Genomic DNA, 14,221 nt, shown 5'->3' with positions numbered 1-14,221 from the left:
GCGGCGTCCCCTGGGTGTCCCCATGGGTTTGTGCGGGACCCCCGGTGTGGGACCCCCCTGATCCCCGCTCTCCTCCCGCAGGTTCCCGTCCTCGCTGTGCGTGGGGCTGGGCCAGGTGAGTGGGACCCCGCAGTGTCCCCGCACGCCGTGTTCGGGGCCTCGGGGGCCGTGGGTGACCCCCGCTCTCTTGCAGATGGTGGCCACGGTGGCCGTGCTCTGGGCGGGGAAGGCGCTGCGGGTGGTCAAGTTCCCTGACCTGGACAGACACATCCCCCGGCGGGTGAGCCCCTCCCCAGCACCCCAGTCCCTCCTCGGGCACCCGAATCCCCTTCCCAAGCGCCCGGCTCCCCTCCCCGGGCTCCTTTCCCCAGCCCCGGGGTCCCTGTCCCGCCCGGGGCTCTTTGGGATGCCCGTGCCCGTTCCGGGGATCCTGGAGCTCCGGACACGTGTGTGTGTTTCTGTGTGAGTGAGTGTGAGTGTGACTGTGAAGGTTTCCATGGCGGGTGGGAATAATTCCGTTCTATTTTTATTCCCCGAGGCTGCTCGGGGAGCTCCCGGCTCGCTCCCACAGCCTTTCTTTCCCTCTCCTTTCCAGACATTTCCTCTACCTCTCCTGTACTTCGGGAACCAGATCACAGGACTGTTCAGCACAAAGAAACTGAAGTAGGGATGGGTTTCCCGCCCGGGAGGGTTTCGCCGTTCCTCGGGGCTTTCCTGGGGTGCCAGGGAGCCCTGCGGGCCCCGGGGCTGTGGGTGATGGGGCAGGAGCCGCTCGGGGCCCTGCACTTCCCTCCCTCCCTTCCTTCCCTGCCCACGCCGGGATGTGCCACGTGCGTGTTCCCAAATGCTCCCCGTGGGCAGGGAGGGACACGGGGCTGGCGCTTAACCACGGGGTGAGGTCTGGGGGTGTCCCTGGGGTCCCCCATCCCCGCAGGCTCAGATCTAGGGGGGTGTGGGAGCAGTGCCATTCCCACAGGGGAATTCCCCCCTAAGGGCAGGGGCAGGCCAATCCCATATCCCTGCTCTGATCCCATATCCCTATTCTGATCCCATATCCCTGCTCCCATCCCATATCCCTATTCTGATCCTATATCCCTGCTCTGATCCCATAGCCCTGCTCCCATCCCATATCCCTGCTCCCATCCCATATCCCTATCCTGATCTCACATCCCTGCTCGGATCCCATATCCCTGCTCCCATCCCACATCCCTGCTCCGTTTGGGATGCAGGGAAGGGCGCACAGCCCCTCAGCGCTGCCCTTCCCCGCAGCCTGCCCATGTTCACGGTGCTGCGGAGGTTTTCCATCCTGTTCACGATGTTTGCCGAGGGATTCCTGCTCAAGTGAGTGCTGGCACCGGGACGGACACGGGCTCGGCTGGTTCGGGGCTGCCGGGCTGGGTTTGGGGCCAGGCCGGGTTTGGGGCTGTTGGGCCGGGTTTGGCTCCAGGAGGGCAGGAGGAAGGGGCGGGTTTGGAGCTGCCGGATCCATGCCATCCCGGGGCAGCCGGCAGAGAGGGATGCGCTGCCCTGGCTCCCCTGTGGGAGGTGCGGGGTGCTGTGCCAGCCCCAGCTCCTGCAGGGACCCCAGAGCCCCTGGGCAGGGCTGGAGCTGCTCCGTGCCCGGCTGAGCCCACCCTGCCCTGCCCCAGGCAGAGCTGCAGCTCCTCCAGGCTCAGTTCTGTATCTTCTAAAGAATCACAGAGATAATTGTCTAAAACATCTTCACTCGCAGCTCCTGCAGGGGTCAGTTGGTTTCAGGCTGGTTTGGGGTGGTTTTGGGGTTTTCCCACTTTCCTCAGGAAGAAAAGCTGCTCGCTGCTCCGAGTGTTGCCGAGGCCTGAGCAGTGGCTGACGCCGTGTCCTGCTGCCTCTGTTTTCCAGGAAGAAGTTTTCCTGGAGCATTCAGATGACAGTATTTGCCATGATCTTTGGTGCATTGCTGGCTGCCAGGTGAGCTGTCCCCATTCCCGTATCCAGTGGAGTTCCCTGGAGTGTCCCAGGAACAGAGGGATTCCACACTGACGTTCCCCCCTGCCAGACGTGCTCTCCAGTAGGAAAGAATGTTTTCCTGACCCAAATCCCACCCCCTCCTCCCATGATGAACTTTTCCTCACAACTTGCTGGCTCCGGAGAAGGTGGAAGGAACCTTGCAGGCGCTGTCCCTGCGCAGCCAGAGCTGTAACTCCTGATTTCCCCCTCCCAGTGCTGACTTGGCATTCGACCTGGAGGGATACATTTTTATCCTCATCAACGACGCCTTAACAGCTGCAAACGGTGCCTACGTGAAACAGAAGCTGGATTCCAAGGTGGGATGAGCTCGGGACGTTGGGATTTTGGTTTCTGTGAGGGCAGAGGGGGCAGGCTCAGCCATCCCATTCCCAAAATCTGTCCAGAGCTGGAGAGGGGCTGGGGACAAGGACAGAGGGACAGGACACAGGGAATGGCTATAGGTGAAAGAAGGTAGATTGAGATATTGGGATATTGGGAAGGAATTCCTGGCTGGGATGGAATTCCCAGAGCAGCTGGGGCTGCCCCTGGATCCCTGGCAGTGCCCAAGGCCGGGCTGGATCCCTGGGATGGTGGAAGGTCCCTGCCCTTGGGACTGGATGAGCTTTAAGGTCCCTCCCAACCCAAACCAGGTGGAATTCCATGAGATACGAGAATTCCCACCCTCCATCTCCTCTGTCTGGAGCAATCCCGCCTGGATTCAGCTCCAGGCCCAGCGGCAGTGTGGGCAGGAGTTTCTGTTCCCACTCCCAGCCTGGGTGTTTCCCTTTGCAGGAGCTGGGCAAGTACGGCCTGCTCTACTACAATGCACTGTTCATGATCCTGCCCACCCTGGCCATTGCCTACATCACTGGAGATGCACAGAAGGTAGGACAGCCATCCCAAAACCCGTCCCAAAACCCATCCCAAAGTCCATGGGCTCTGTGGCACACTGTCACGTGGAGCAGCTGGGCAAGGGGGTGCCCCAAAACCAGCCCAGCAGAGAGGAGCCACAGCTTCTGCGTTGGACTCAAACCCACAGAGTTGCTCCATTCAGGCATTTTTGTAATGCCTGAGGAATGGGGAAGTGGAGAGCAAGGAGAAAACCCAAATATTATTTAAAGAAGCTGAGTAATTTTAGAATCAATGAGTTTCTTCAAACTTTTTTTTTCCTGTCCTCCTCCTCTCACTGGGGCAGTTTTGTGGAGCTGCTGTGTGGGTTTGCTTTGCTTGTGGTGCCTGTGATCCTGGAGATGATAATAATATTAATAATACTAATACATAAATAAAATAAAAATGCCAACAATAATAGCAATAATAATGATAATAGCAATAATAATGATAATAGCAATAATAATAATAATACATATAATATATGTTATAATAAATAAATAAATAATAATAATAAACAACCTATTATATTATATATATAATATATAATGTATACTATATATATTATATATAAATAATAGTAAATAATAATAATAATAATCCTATGGTTCTGAATACATGAAATTATTCTTTATTATTACTATGATTATAATTATTTACCTGTGGTCCTGTATACATGAAATTATTATTATTTATTATTATTATTCTTATTATTATTATCATCATTATGATTGTTAATTGTTTTTGTTGTTGCTGCACTCACTGTTGTGCAGCTGGCTCTCCTGAGCAACAAATTCCTTTTTCCTGCCTGTTTTTTGGAGATCTCCTCCATGTGCAGGGAATTCAGATAAATTCTCTGCCCCAAAGGCTGGAGGGGGGGACCCTGCCACCCCCTGTGTCCCCCAGCCTGGTGGCTTTGTCCTCGTTAGGAGCTTAAAGCCCGGGGATAATGAGCTGGGCTCAGCAGGGGTGGCAGGAGGGGTGAAGGTGGCTCAGCCCTGCCCTCTCCCAGGGCTGGATTTGGGATAAAAGTGCTCATTTAGGAGCAGGAGCTGGGCTTGGGCAGGAAAACTGGGCTGTGAGCAGCCTCTGTTCAGCCCGGGGAGAGAAATGGCTTTTTAAAATTTGCTTTTCCCCTGAATAAACTCCTTTCTGGGCTGCACAAAGATGTGCTGTGTGCCGGGGCTGCTGCCAGGAAACTCCAGCTCCAGGAACCCCCTGGGAAGGGCTGGGGGCCTCTCCTGTGCCTCTGGCTCTGGGAATTCCTGTGGTTGCTCTGGAGGCAGCCCAGGTAGCACATCCTGCTCTGGGCAGGACTCCTGGGAAAAGGGGATGCAGGAGCTGCAGGAGGGGCCCCCCAGGGCTGGAATTTGGTGTTCCTGGGGGAAGGGCATTCCCAGGAGCCCTGGCTGCTCTGGCATTCCCTGCCCAGCTGGGAGGGGGTGAGGGAAGCAGCTCCTGCCCTGTGGCTGGGGCTCCTCTGGTCCCTCTGGGGCAGGTGAGATTCCACCTGGATTTTGGGTGTCTCCAAGGGTGGAGGCTCCCCCAGTTCCCTGGGCAAGCTTTGCCCCTCTCCAAGCACCTGCAGACATCCAGAGGGACCTCCCTGTGTGTCCCTGTGTGTCCCTGGCTCTGGGGTGCTGTCCCTGGGCACCTCGGGCAGAGCCTGGCTCCTGGCTGAGACCCCTGAGTGTCCTCAGGGATGCTCCATCCCTGCAGGACCTTGCTGGCCCCTCTGGACTCTCCATGGCCCTGGATCCAGCCCTCCAGGTGCTCCCCAAAGCCCAGAAGCCCAGGGAAAAGCCCTGCCCTGGAATCCAGGCTGCCTCGAGCCGCCCTCAGCAGCATCTCCAGGTCACAGCTCCCTTGGGATGAGAGTTGTGGTTTGCAGGGAGTGAAAGCCAAAATGATCCAATTCTGGGGAGCAGCCAGCTGGGAGATGCCTCTCCTGAGCCCTCTGGCTTGTGACACTCATTCCCTGCCTTTTCCAGAAGGAATGAGCTGAGTGCTGAGGCTGGGGGTGCTGCCAGGGGGATCCCCAGCTTTGGGGTGTCACTCCAGCCTTGGGATGGGGTTGGTTTTTCCCGCTGTGAGGTGACAGCTGATGCTGGGGGGGTTGTTCCTTGTCCTGCTGGGAATTGTGTGCTTGCCAAGGCTCTGAAGGTGCTGTTCCTGCAGGCAGTGGAGTACCAGGGCTGGGCAGACACCTTCTTCCTCGTGCAGTTCACGCTGTCCTGTGTGATGGGGTAAGGATGGGCTGCTGGGCTGGGAGCAGGGAAGGCACCTCCATCCCAGAAACTGGGAATTGTGCTGCCCTGGTGTTATTAAAAACCATCACAAACCCTCAGTGCTGCTAGGGAGACCATTCCTGGGAGCTCTGGTGGGTGGGGATTATCTCCCACCCTCCTCCAGTGCAGGTTTGGCTGAAAAAGTGGGAAAAAAGGATGGGAATGGATCCTGGAATCCTGGAGTGCTTTGGGCTGGGAGGGATCTCAGGCTCCTCTCATTCCCTGAAGGGCAGGGACCCCTTCCCAGGCCAGGGTGGGGGCATGAGGTGGTTCCCAAGGTGCTGTTCCTGATGTTGGCTCTTTTCCACAGGTTTATTCTGATGTATTCCACGGTTCTTTGCACTCAGTACAACTCTGCTCTTACAACTACAATAGTTGGCTGCATTAAGGTGAGTGGCATTCCCTGCTCCCAAAAAAACCCCTCACTTATCTCTTGGGAATTGCATTAACCCCTCGTGTTCCACCCCCTGCATTCCCTTTTCCATAAATTCCCTTTTCCATACAATTCCTGTGTCTCAGGCTGTTTGTTCCTCCCATCTTGTTCCTTTGCAGAATATTTTAATAACCTATATTGGGATGTTTTTTGGAGGAGATTATATTTTTACATGGATGAACTTCATTGGTCTAAATATCAGGTAAGAGCAGAGGTTTATTTATGACTTGTAAGTGAAAACTGGGGTGAAACTGAAACGATTTGACAGATTTCATGGATTTCCCCCCTAAAAAAAAAAAAAAAACAAGCCCTTGGATTTGGGTTTTTGTACTTGGTCTTTTTGTGCTTGCGCTTGGGTTTTGTGCTTTATGCTTATGTTTTGTGGGATGTTCCCAAACTTGGTTTGTTTTAAAGCCAGGAGAACCCACAGGGGTATTTTAGCAGGAAAATGGAGTTTTCCCTGAGTTACCAAGCAGAGTCCTGGAATTAAGGCAGCAAAGGAAGAATTTTGGGGATTATTCCTTTTGCTTTATTATTTTTGGGGGGGGATTATTTCAATTTCAAGAATTTGGGGATTATTTCTTATTATTCTCATTATTTCTTACTATTCTTATTATTATTTGGGGATTCATCTTATTATTCTTACTATTGGAAAAGTCTCCTTTCTGGGCTGTGCTGTGGGAGTCTCTCCTGTCCTTTGGGGGTGGCACTGATCTGGAATGAAAGCAAGCCCCCGGGTTTGGGAGGAGAGCTGGGAATTCTGCTCTGCCTTTCCCTGGGGGTGTGTTTGAGAGCCCTGAGTTTCCAGGAGCTGCTCCCCACGCGCTCCCCGCGTCTCTCGCAGTATTGCCGGCAGCCTGGTGTACTCCTACATCACCTTCACGGAGGAGCAGCTGAGCAAGGAGCCGGATGCTGGCAGCAAGCTGGACCTGCGGGGGAAGAGCTCGGTGTGAGCGGGGCAGGGCTGCACCGGGGCCGAGCCCGCCTCTCCTGCCGGCCTGATGCGGGCAGGGAGCCCGGGGATGCTCTTGATTTGCACAGCTGAGATTGCTGCCTTCCTTCACAAATCCTTGGCAACGCCCAGCCAGCCTGCACGGGGAAGGAGGAGCCTAATTAAGCCTGATTAACGGGAGGAATTAACGGGTTTCTAATCAAGGCGGGGTTGGCAGTGGAGATGGGCAGGGCAGGGCTGGCAGCTCTGCCCCTGGGGTGTGCCAGGGTGTCCCTGGCTGCATCTGCTCCCTGGATCTGCTGATCCCTTCACAAATCCTTGGCAACGCCCAGCCAGCCTGCACGGGGAAGGAGGAGCCTAATTAAGCCTGATTAACGGGAGGAATTAACGGGTTTCTAATCAAGGCGGGGTTGGCAGTGGAGATGGGCAGGGCAGGGCTGGCAGCTCTGCCCCTGGGGTGTGCCAGGGTGTCCCTGGCTGCATCTGCTCCCTGGATCTGCTGATCCCAGCAGGGTGGGAGGCTGGGGCTGTCCCCGTGCCCAGCCTGCTCCCTCTGGAACACGGCAGTGCCCTGGGAGCTGCTCCTGGGCCGGGCCAAGACCTCCTGGATGAATGTTCACTGCTCTCTGGACTGAATTTTAAGCTGTTTTCTGTTGATTTTCTGTTTGTTTGGTCCATTAACCCACTTTCCAAGCTGGGTTTGCCCTCCTGGCTCTATCAGAGCCCTGCATCCACCTCTGTTTTTCTGAGGCTGGGTGACATTCCCAGCAGGAAGGGTTTTCCTGCCCTGCTGAGCTCTGCAGCCTCTCTTGGATCCAGCCTGGGTTTGGAAAGCTGCTGCCTTACTGGGAACATCACCAGGGAGGAGCTGCTGGGATCACAGGAGAGCCAAGATTGTCCCACCTGGCACAGCACATCAGGGAATCTGCAGGGGCTGCAGCTCCCACCCCTGGAAGAGGCACAAGGACTTAAATCTTCTTTTTTGGCAAGTACAGGGGGCCCCATAATTCTTGTTTTCCATGGAATGAATCATCCTGGGCTTGTGACCCACTAGAAGAATGGGAACTGTAGAACACTGGGCAGTGTTCAGTGATTTTTAAAGGTTGTCTTACCCAACACCTCTTTCCAGGTTGTCTTTTGGTTTTAAAAGAATTGTTTTTAAGGTTGGTTAAAAAACTTTTAGTAAAATAACGTATTTAGAGATTTTTGTACCCTAACAGCTTCTCTAGACACTGACAGTGGGGTTTTTTAGGAGATACTTGTTTAAACTGGAACTGCTGTTGGGCAAAGCTGCATTTGTTGGAGTTTACTGGAAGTTTTTGGATGGGAAGGAGATTTTCTGTGAGGGTGCAGCTCCAGCCTGGTGTGCTGGGGAAGGTGTGGAGCGAATCAGCTGCTGCCTGCTCCAACATCCTGCTCCTGGAGCAATTCCAGAGCCACAATTCCCCTTTTTTTTGTGGGATTTTGTGGTCACTGGAGGGCAGTTGTATGTCCTGGAGCAGCCCCTCTGCACATTCCCCCTTTGAGCACAGTAAAAAAGAAATCCCTGATTATTTTGTCTCCCACAATTCCAGTAAAACCTCGGCTTTGTCCGTGGGAGGGAGGGTCACAAACCCTTTCTGGCGTGGAGAAGCCCCTCAGTCCCAGCCCAGATGGGGCTGCTGGTCCCAGTAGCCCGCCTGTCCTGGTTCTGGTTCTGGTCTGGTTCTGTCCTGGTTCCCAGTGCCCAGGTGCCGCTGGGGCTCCTGCCCCTTGCTGCAGCATTCCCAAATCCCAAATCCCTTTTTTCTCCCCCGTGTGCTCCGACTGCGCCGTGCTGAGGTCACAGCCAGCAGGGTGATTCTGCCAGAGCGGTTTTTATGATTTTCTGGTTTTGAATCTACTGGTTAGATTTGCAGTCCTAACAGAGAAGGATTTTTAAAGCTATTTTTTTGTCCACGCTGGGATCCTGCTGGATCCTAAACACTGGGAAAGCCAAGAATTCCTCTAGCAGTATTTTCTATGCTATTAATTGACTAAAAAACAAATGTTTTCTATAGAGAATCTATTTACAAAATGAGCATTTTAGTGATGAAAACCTGAATGTATGGCAGGCTGTGGATGTGAGGAATGAGAGCAGAAAGGATTTATGTGCCTCTGTATTTTTGTATTTGCTTCCAATAAACCAATGAGCCAAAGCTGCTGCTGCCTCACCCCTCTCTTCCCTGGTGGAGAGGGTGGGATTCTGGGTTTCCAGCTTTGAATATTCCTTGAGAAGGGATTTGGGAAACATTATGGGGAATGAAGGGAACAGCTGGAAGGTGATGCAGAATAATGGGGTTTCAGTGCACAGTAACAGTCACTGCTCTCCCACCCTCTGAGAGGGAATATTCCACCCCTCTGGAGCAAGCAAAGTCAGGAATTTTGGATGCAGACAGTAAGTTTAAAAATATTTTAATAAGCTTTTCCAGAATTGCAGACGGGGAAGGGGAGTAAGAGGAGGGAATTACCGACAGTGCAAAATACTGTGTGGAAAAAATGTATCCAACTAATCTGTGGGGTTTGTGTGTGTGGGGTGGGAATTCATAGCACATTGAACCCTTTGGGAAGCCCAAGGATTTCCTGTTGGACTGGATTCCCAACTGTACAGAAGGCTTGGAAAATGAAAGCAAAGTTAGCAGATTTCCAGGATTTTCAATAGCTTTAGTAGTGCAATGACTTATCGAGTTACAGTGGCTGCAGTTTGAAACATGAACAAAGTATTGTATAAAACACCAGCATAAACAAAAGGTAAATTAGAATTAAATATTCTTAAAGTCTAGCTGAGCATTACATAGTGGATTATGGAATGTCAGGTCTCTTCTAAGTATCACCAAAAAAAATAAAAATAAGGAAAGATAAAAAACAAAGCAACATTCATGAAAATATACACAGTGCTGGATTTCACACACGAGCCTGAGACAATTCATTTGGAAACTTTCCTATGGATTTTTGGGAAGAATTTCCAACTTGCAACCGAAAACAAAGAGCATCAAAATAAAACTGAAAATAGGATTCTGCTTGTGTGCAACCGTCCTTGAGGTTCTGCTCATGACCAGAGGGGAGAGTTAACAGCAACCTCTGCCTCAGGCATTAATCACTGCATTCCTTAATTAACACAGGCTTTAATTAATGAACCTCACCCAGAGGCTCTCCAGGAGCAGGGCTGGCAGGCAGAGCCGATCATTCCCCAGGGTTCTGCATCCACAGCCCGTCCTCATCCCGAGGCTTGGCTCATTCCTGATCACAAAGTCCAAGGGAAGTTCAGTGGAGAAGAAACCAAATCAGCCCCAGCCCTCAGCACTGGGCTTTGGGTTGAAACATCCATTTCAAACCATTCAGTTCAACTGGAACCATAAAGAGCATAACCCTGCAGAGAAAATAACCAGTGAAGGATGAACAACACACCTGTGAGGAGGAGGAGGAGGACACGGGGTCAGCAATGGTACAACTGAACAAACATCCCGGATTTGAACAGAGCAGAAGTGGAGCTGGGCTGAAGAAAACAACCAAACAAAACCAAAGTGTATTGGGGTATCAAACATTCTTGATTGCTGGATGTAAATCCTACACCCACAACTTCTCAGTGGTGCTGCTGGCAGGGTGAGCACCACCCTACTGCCATTTACTCATGAGGGATTTTTGGTTCTCACGCTGGAATTAGTTCTCCCCAGCTCAATGTGAAATTCCTGCTCTCCCTTCTCCAGGCAAGCGTGTGCACCAATAGAGAATCACAGGATTTCCTAGGTTGGAAAAGACCTTGGAGATCATCAGGTGCTCCCAGTGCAGCCCCCCTGTGCTGCTCAGGAATTGCATCCAGCTCCAGCTGCATTTCCAGCCAGTCCAGCCTCACTGCAGCCCTGCTGTGCTCCCTGGAACCTGGCAGGGCACGGGCTGGGCACAAACCAGGGGATGATGGAGCAGCTGAACCTGCAGAAGGTTCAGTAAACTCGAGAATTTGGCTGCTGGGAGATGTCTCTGAGTTCCAAACACAGGGAGAAAGAAAGCAAGGAAATGTGTGCAATGCAAGCAGCATGCTTAACAAAAATTGAAACATCATTATTTGCCATAAAACAAGAAAAAAAAAAAAAAACACGTTTCCAAAATCAAATGCCTTCTAACCATTCTTATGTTAATTATTTACCAGTTTCTGGGAAGAAAATTAACACGTTGGTGATTAATTTTTAACTCCATTGGTTTGGTTTGGTTTGGTTTGGTTTGGGTTTTTTTTTTTTTTTTTGTTGGTTTTTTTTTTTAGAAAAGACTTCAGCAAAATAAAAGGAAGCTGACATTAGACTCAGGGTATCAACTCTCTCATAAAAGTTTACCAACTGTACAAGGTAAGAAAATTATACAAGCTTTTGTTTTAAGAAAGGACAGTTCAATCAAGACATAAGTACTGTAAAAATCTTTCAAAGGCTACAAAGAAATCTGGAAAAATACAGAATGTATTTCTTTAGCCCAGATAAAGAATATGGAAAGACATCATTGATGTCAACAATTTTACATAGACAAACCTGACCTGGTTTATTTATTTACCTTTTAAAACTTCTATATATAAAAATAGTTGTGCTCATAACTTTCAGGATTCATGAGGGTTCCTTAATGATGGGATGACATTTTCCTCTCTCCAGCAGGAGTGGAAGTCTCTGTGCCTGCTCTGTCTTGGCTTTTCCTGTTTTATTTTAACTTCCTGCAAAGCCCCAAATGCTTTGTTCACTTGTAGACTGATTAAATGCTGTTTTATACATTAAATGCTGTATTAACACATTCTTTAATGTATTAGGCTGGGAATATTTTTGCAGCAACTCACTGCTTTGTTCCTTAAATATTTAAGAGCCTTTTATCCCAGAACTGCAGCTGCCAGCTCTGAGAAATTCAATATTCTCCTGCTGCTTTTCAGCACTGAAGAAAACCAAATCATCGGATCTTTAGAGCCGACTAGAAGGTCTCAGGAAACAAAAAAAAAAATCTCAGATTGTTTATGGAACTGGACTTTGGAAGGTAACCCATCAACCCTGAAAATTTTAGACACCCACAATTTACTCCAAGGAATAAAATCAGCTCCCAGCACTCAGTCTTCCAAAGTTTCCAGCTCCTCCAGCTTCCCGTGGGAGTTGGTTTCCTGGAAGAACTCTGAAGCACCCGGGCTCTCCTTCCCATTGCTGTTAATTCTTCTTCTTTTCAGAGGTCTCTCGCTCTTTTCTTCCAGCTCAGGCTCGTTCCTGGGGGCTGAGTGAGCCAGTTTGGGGTCACTGGGGAGGTTTTCGGGTTCGTAGCCGTTTGTGTCCAGCTCTGGGTGAGGGGTTTTCTTCCCACTGCAAGGTCCATTGACGTGCAGCCCCTCCAGCTTCGCCTCCTCCTTCCCTGGCACCTCCCCGGGGCCGTTGGCAGAGACACCTGGGTGGGAGAGAACCCCCTTCAGCAAGGCTCAGCAGCACCACAACAGCCTGGGCTGCCTCAGGAAAGCACAGTTTGAACTCAAATTTCATTAAAAATCCAGTGGTTTTCTCCTTCTCCTCTCTGTGTGACTGATGTGCACACAATTGACACAGGGAGTTCATGGAAGTGCTTAAAAGGAACAGAGAATATCCTGGAATCCCAGGACCCCAGTGGGCTCTCCTCACCTGGGCTGGCTCAGGAAAGCAGAATTTGAACTCTGCTTTCAAACGGATTTATCTTCCAGACAAGGCCCCTGCCTAAGTGCAAGTGTGGAGGGGTTTTTAAAAACCAGTTTGAACTTGAAATAGGCTGCTTGTCTCTGGGGGTGCTCACCTGGAGAAGAGGAGGCTTTGGGAGAGCTCAGAGCCACTTCCAGGGCCTAAAGGGGCTCCAGGAGAGTGACTTGGGACAAGGCATGGAGGGACAGCACACAGGGAATGGCCAGGGACAGATGGGACATGGGGAGAGAGGAACAGGAGCAGCCTGGCAGGGTGGGGAGGGGCTGGGATGGAATTCCCAGAGGAGCTGTGGCTGCTCCATCCCTGTAGTGCCCGAGGGTGGCTGGGAGCAGCCCGGGATGGGGATGGTGTCCCGGGCAGGGCAGGGATGGGCTCTCCCTGGCCAGAGCAGCCCGGGATTGCTGTGCCGGGGCAGCCGGGCCCTCTCACCGTTGGGGGCGCTGCCGGAGGCGCACTCGTCCCTCTCGGACTGGCTGGTGCTGCTGTTGGAGGCCGTGGGCGGCGGCGACGGGGCCCGGCTGGAGGCGGCGCTCTCGCTCTCGTCCAGGAGGCGGTCCATGTAATCCCTGCGGGACAGACAGACACAGGTGGGACAGGATCCATGGAATCCCTGCGGGACACACAGACACAGGTGGGACAGGATCTATGGAATCCCTGCGGGACGCACAGACACAGGTGGGACAGGATCCATGGAATCCCTGCGGGACACACAGACACAGGTGGGACAGGATCCATGGAATCCCTGCGGGACGCACAGACACAGCTGGGACAGGATCCATGGAATCCCTGCGGGACACACAGAGCTGGGACACATCCATGGAATCCGTGGGGGACAGACACACAGACACACAGAGCTGGGACACATCCATGGAATCCCTGGGGGACAGACACACAGACACCCACCCAGCTGGGATAGGCTGGAGATGCTTCTGCACACACTGCAGTGGAAAGGTTTTCCATTGGCAGAGGGCAGGGATGGCTGGGATTTTGGGAAGGAATTGCTCCCTGGGATGGGATTCCCAGAGCAGCTGGGGCTGCCCCTGGATCCCTGGCAGTGCCCAAGGCCAGGCTGGACAGGGCTGGCAGCAGCTGGCAGTGTCCTCTGTCCCCCATCCCTGCCCACTGGATGGGCTTTGAGCTCCCTCCCAACCCAAACCATTCCATGATTCCAAACCCTTTATGTGCTTCCAAGGTGATCCCTCCAGGTACTAAACCTGAATTTGCTGAGCCACCAATACCAAACCATTCCAGTAAAAATAAATCCCATTTGTGCAAAAAACTCCCAAAGGGGTAGAAAATAAAACCAAGTGAAAAACTCCAGAGTTCAGGACATTCCCATCTGTGCCATTTATTCCAGAGCTCCAGTTCAGAGCAGGATGGAGATGGAAACAAAGGGAGCTGGTGGATGAAACCCTTGGATGTGGTGGGAGGGCTGGAGTAACTCCAGAAACTTCTCCTGACACGTAATTATCCTGGAATTCCACCCTGAATTCCCTGAATTTATCTGCAAAATCATTCAAGAACAGACAAGTCCAGTCCTTAATGACACTGCTGCTGCACCCGACAGCAGGAAGAGACCCAAAAATGTCTCATTTGGGGAAAAATGGAAAATAGGGGAAAAATGGAAAATAGGAGGAAATGAAAAATGGAAAACAGGGGCAATGGAAAATAGGAGGGGAAATGGACAATAGGGGGGAAATGGAAAATAGGAAGGAAAATGGAAAATGTGCAAAATAGGGGGAAATGGAAAAGAGGGGGGAAAAACCCACCAAGAGATGGAAGGGAAGGGGGAGCCAGGCAGTCCCTGCCAGGTAAGAAACTCTCTGTAACACCCACAAAGTCCCTGATGGCAACTCTGGGTGTCCCAGAGCCCTGAAATGTTTGGAGGAACAATAATATTCCAAAGAAGGATCAAGAGAGGAGCCAGGAAGAAATGAGGAATGAAAATAATAGTAAAAAAGCTTGGCAGGAG

The 14,221-nt window shown here is 51.6% G+C and overlaps 2 protein-coding genes across 2 annotated transcripts in view; one reads left to right on the top strand and one right to left on the bottom strand.

Annotated features, from left to right (window-relative positions):
- Positions 1-67: 67 nt before the first annotated feature.
- On the top strand, positions 68-6,844 carry SLC35D1 (solute carrier family 35 member D1). The gene is made up of 11 exons (XM_005429536.2): positions 68-115; positions 194-280; positions 596-663; positions 1,270-1,341; positions 1,882-1,950; positions 2,204-2,306; positions 2,782-2,874; positions 5,056-5,123; positions 5,476-5,554; positions 5,718-5,800; positions 6,443-6,844. The coding sequence occupies exons 2-11, from the start codon at positions 194-196 to the stop codon at positions 6,549-6,551; spliced, it is 831 nt and encodes a 276-aa protein (XP_005429593.1). The 5' UTR covers positions 68-115; the 3' UTR covers positions 6,552-6,844.
- A 2,122-nt stretch (positions 6,845-8,966) lies between these two features.
- Positions 8,967-14,221, bottom strand: part of MIER1 (MIER1 transcriptional regulator) — a 22,571-nt gene continuing 17,316 nt past the window's right edge. Inside the window, exons 11-12 of the mRNA XM_031064070.1 lie at positions 12,679-12,815; positions 8,967-11,968 (exon numbers count right to left, since the gene is read on the bottom strand). Of these exons, the coding sequence (XP_030919930.1) occupies positions 11,643-11,968; positions 12,679-12,815 (463 nt within the window). The 3' untranslated portion in view covers positions 8,967-11,642. The remainder of the gene's footprint in view (positions 11,969-12,678; positions 12,816-14,221) is intronic.

This window comes from Geospiza fortis, unplaced genomic scaffold, assembly GCF_000277835.1.
Source record: "Geospiza fortis unplaced genomic scaffold, GeoFor_1.0 scaffold69, whole genome shotgun sequence".
Lineage (NCBI taxonomy): Eukaryota > Metazoa > Chordata > Aves > Passeriformes > Thraupidae > Geospiza > Geospiza fortis.
Note: the sequence above shows the minus strand (reverse complement) of the source record. Positions and strands in the feature narration are given on the sequence as shown.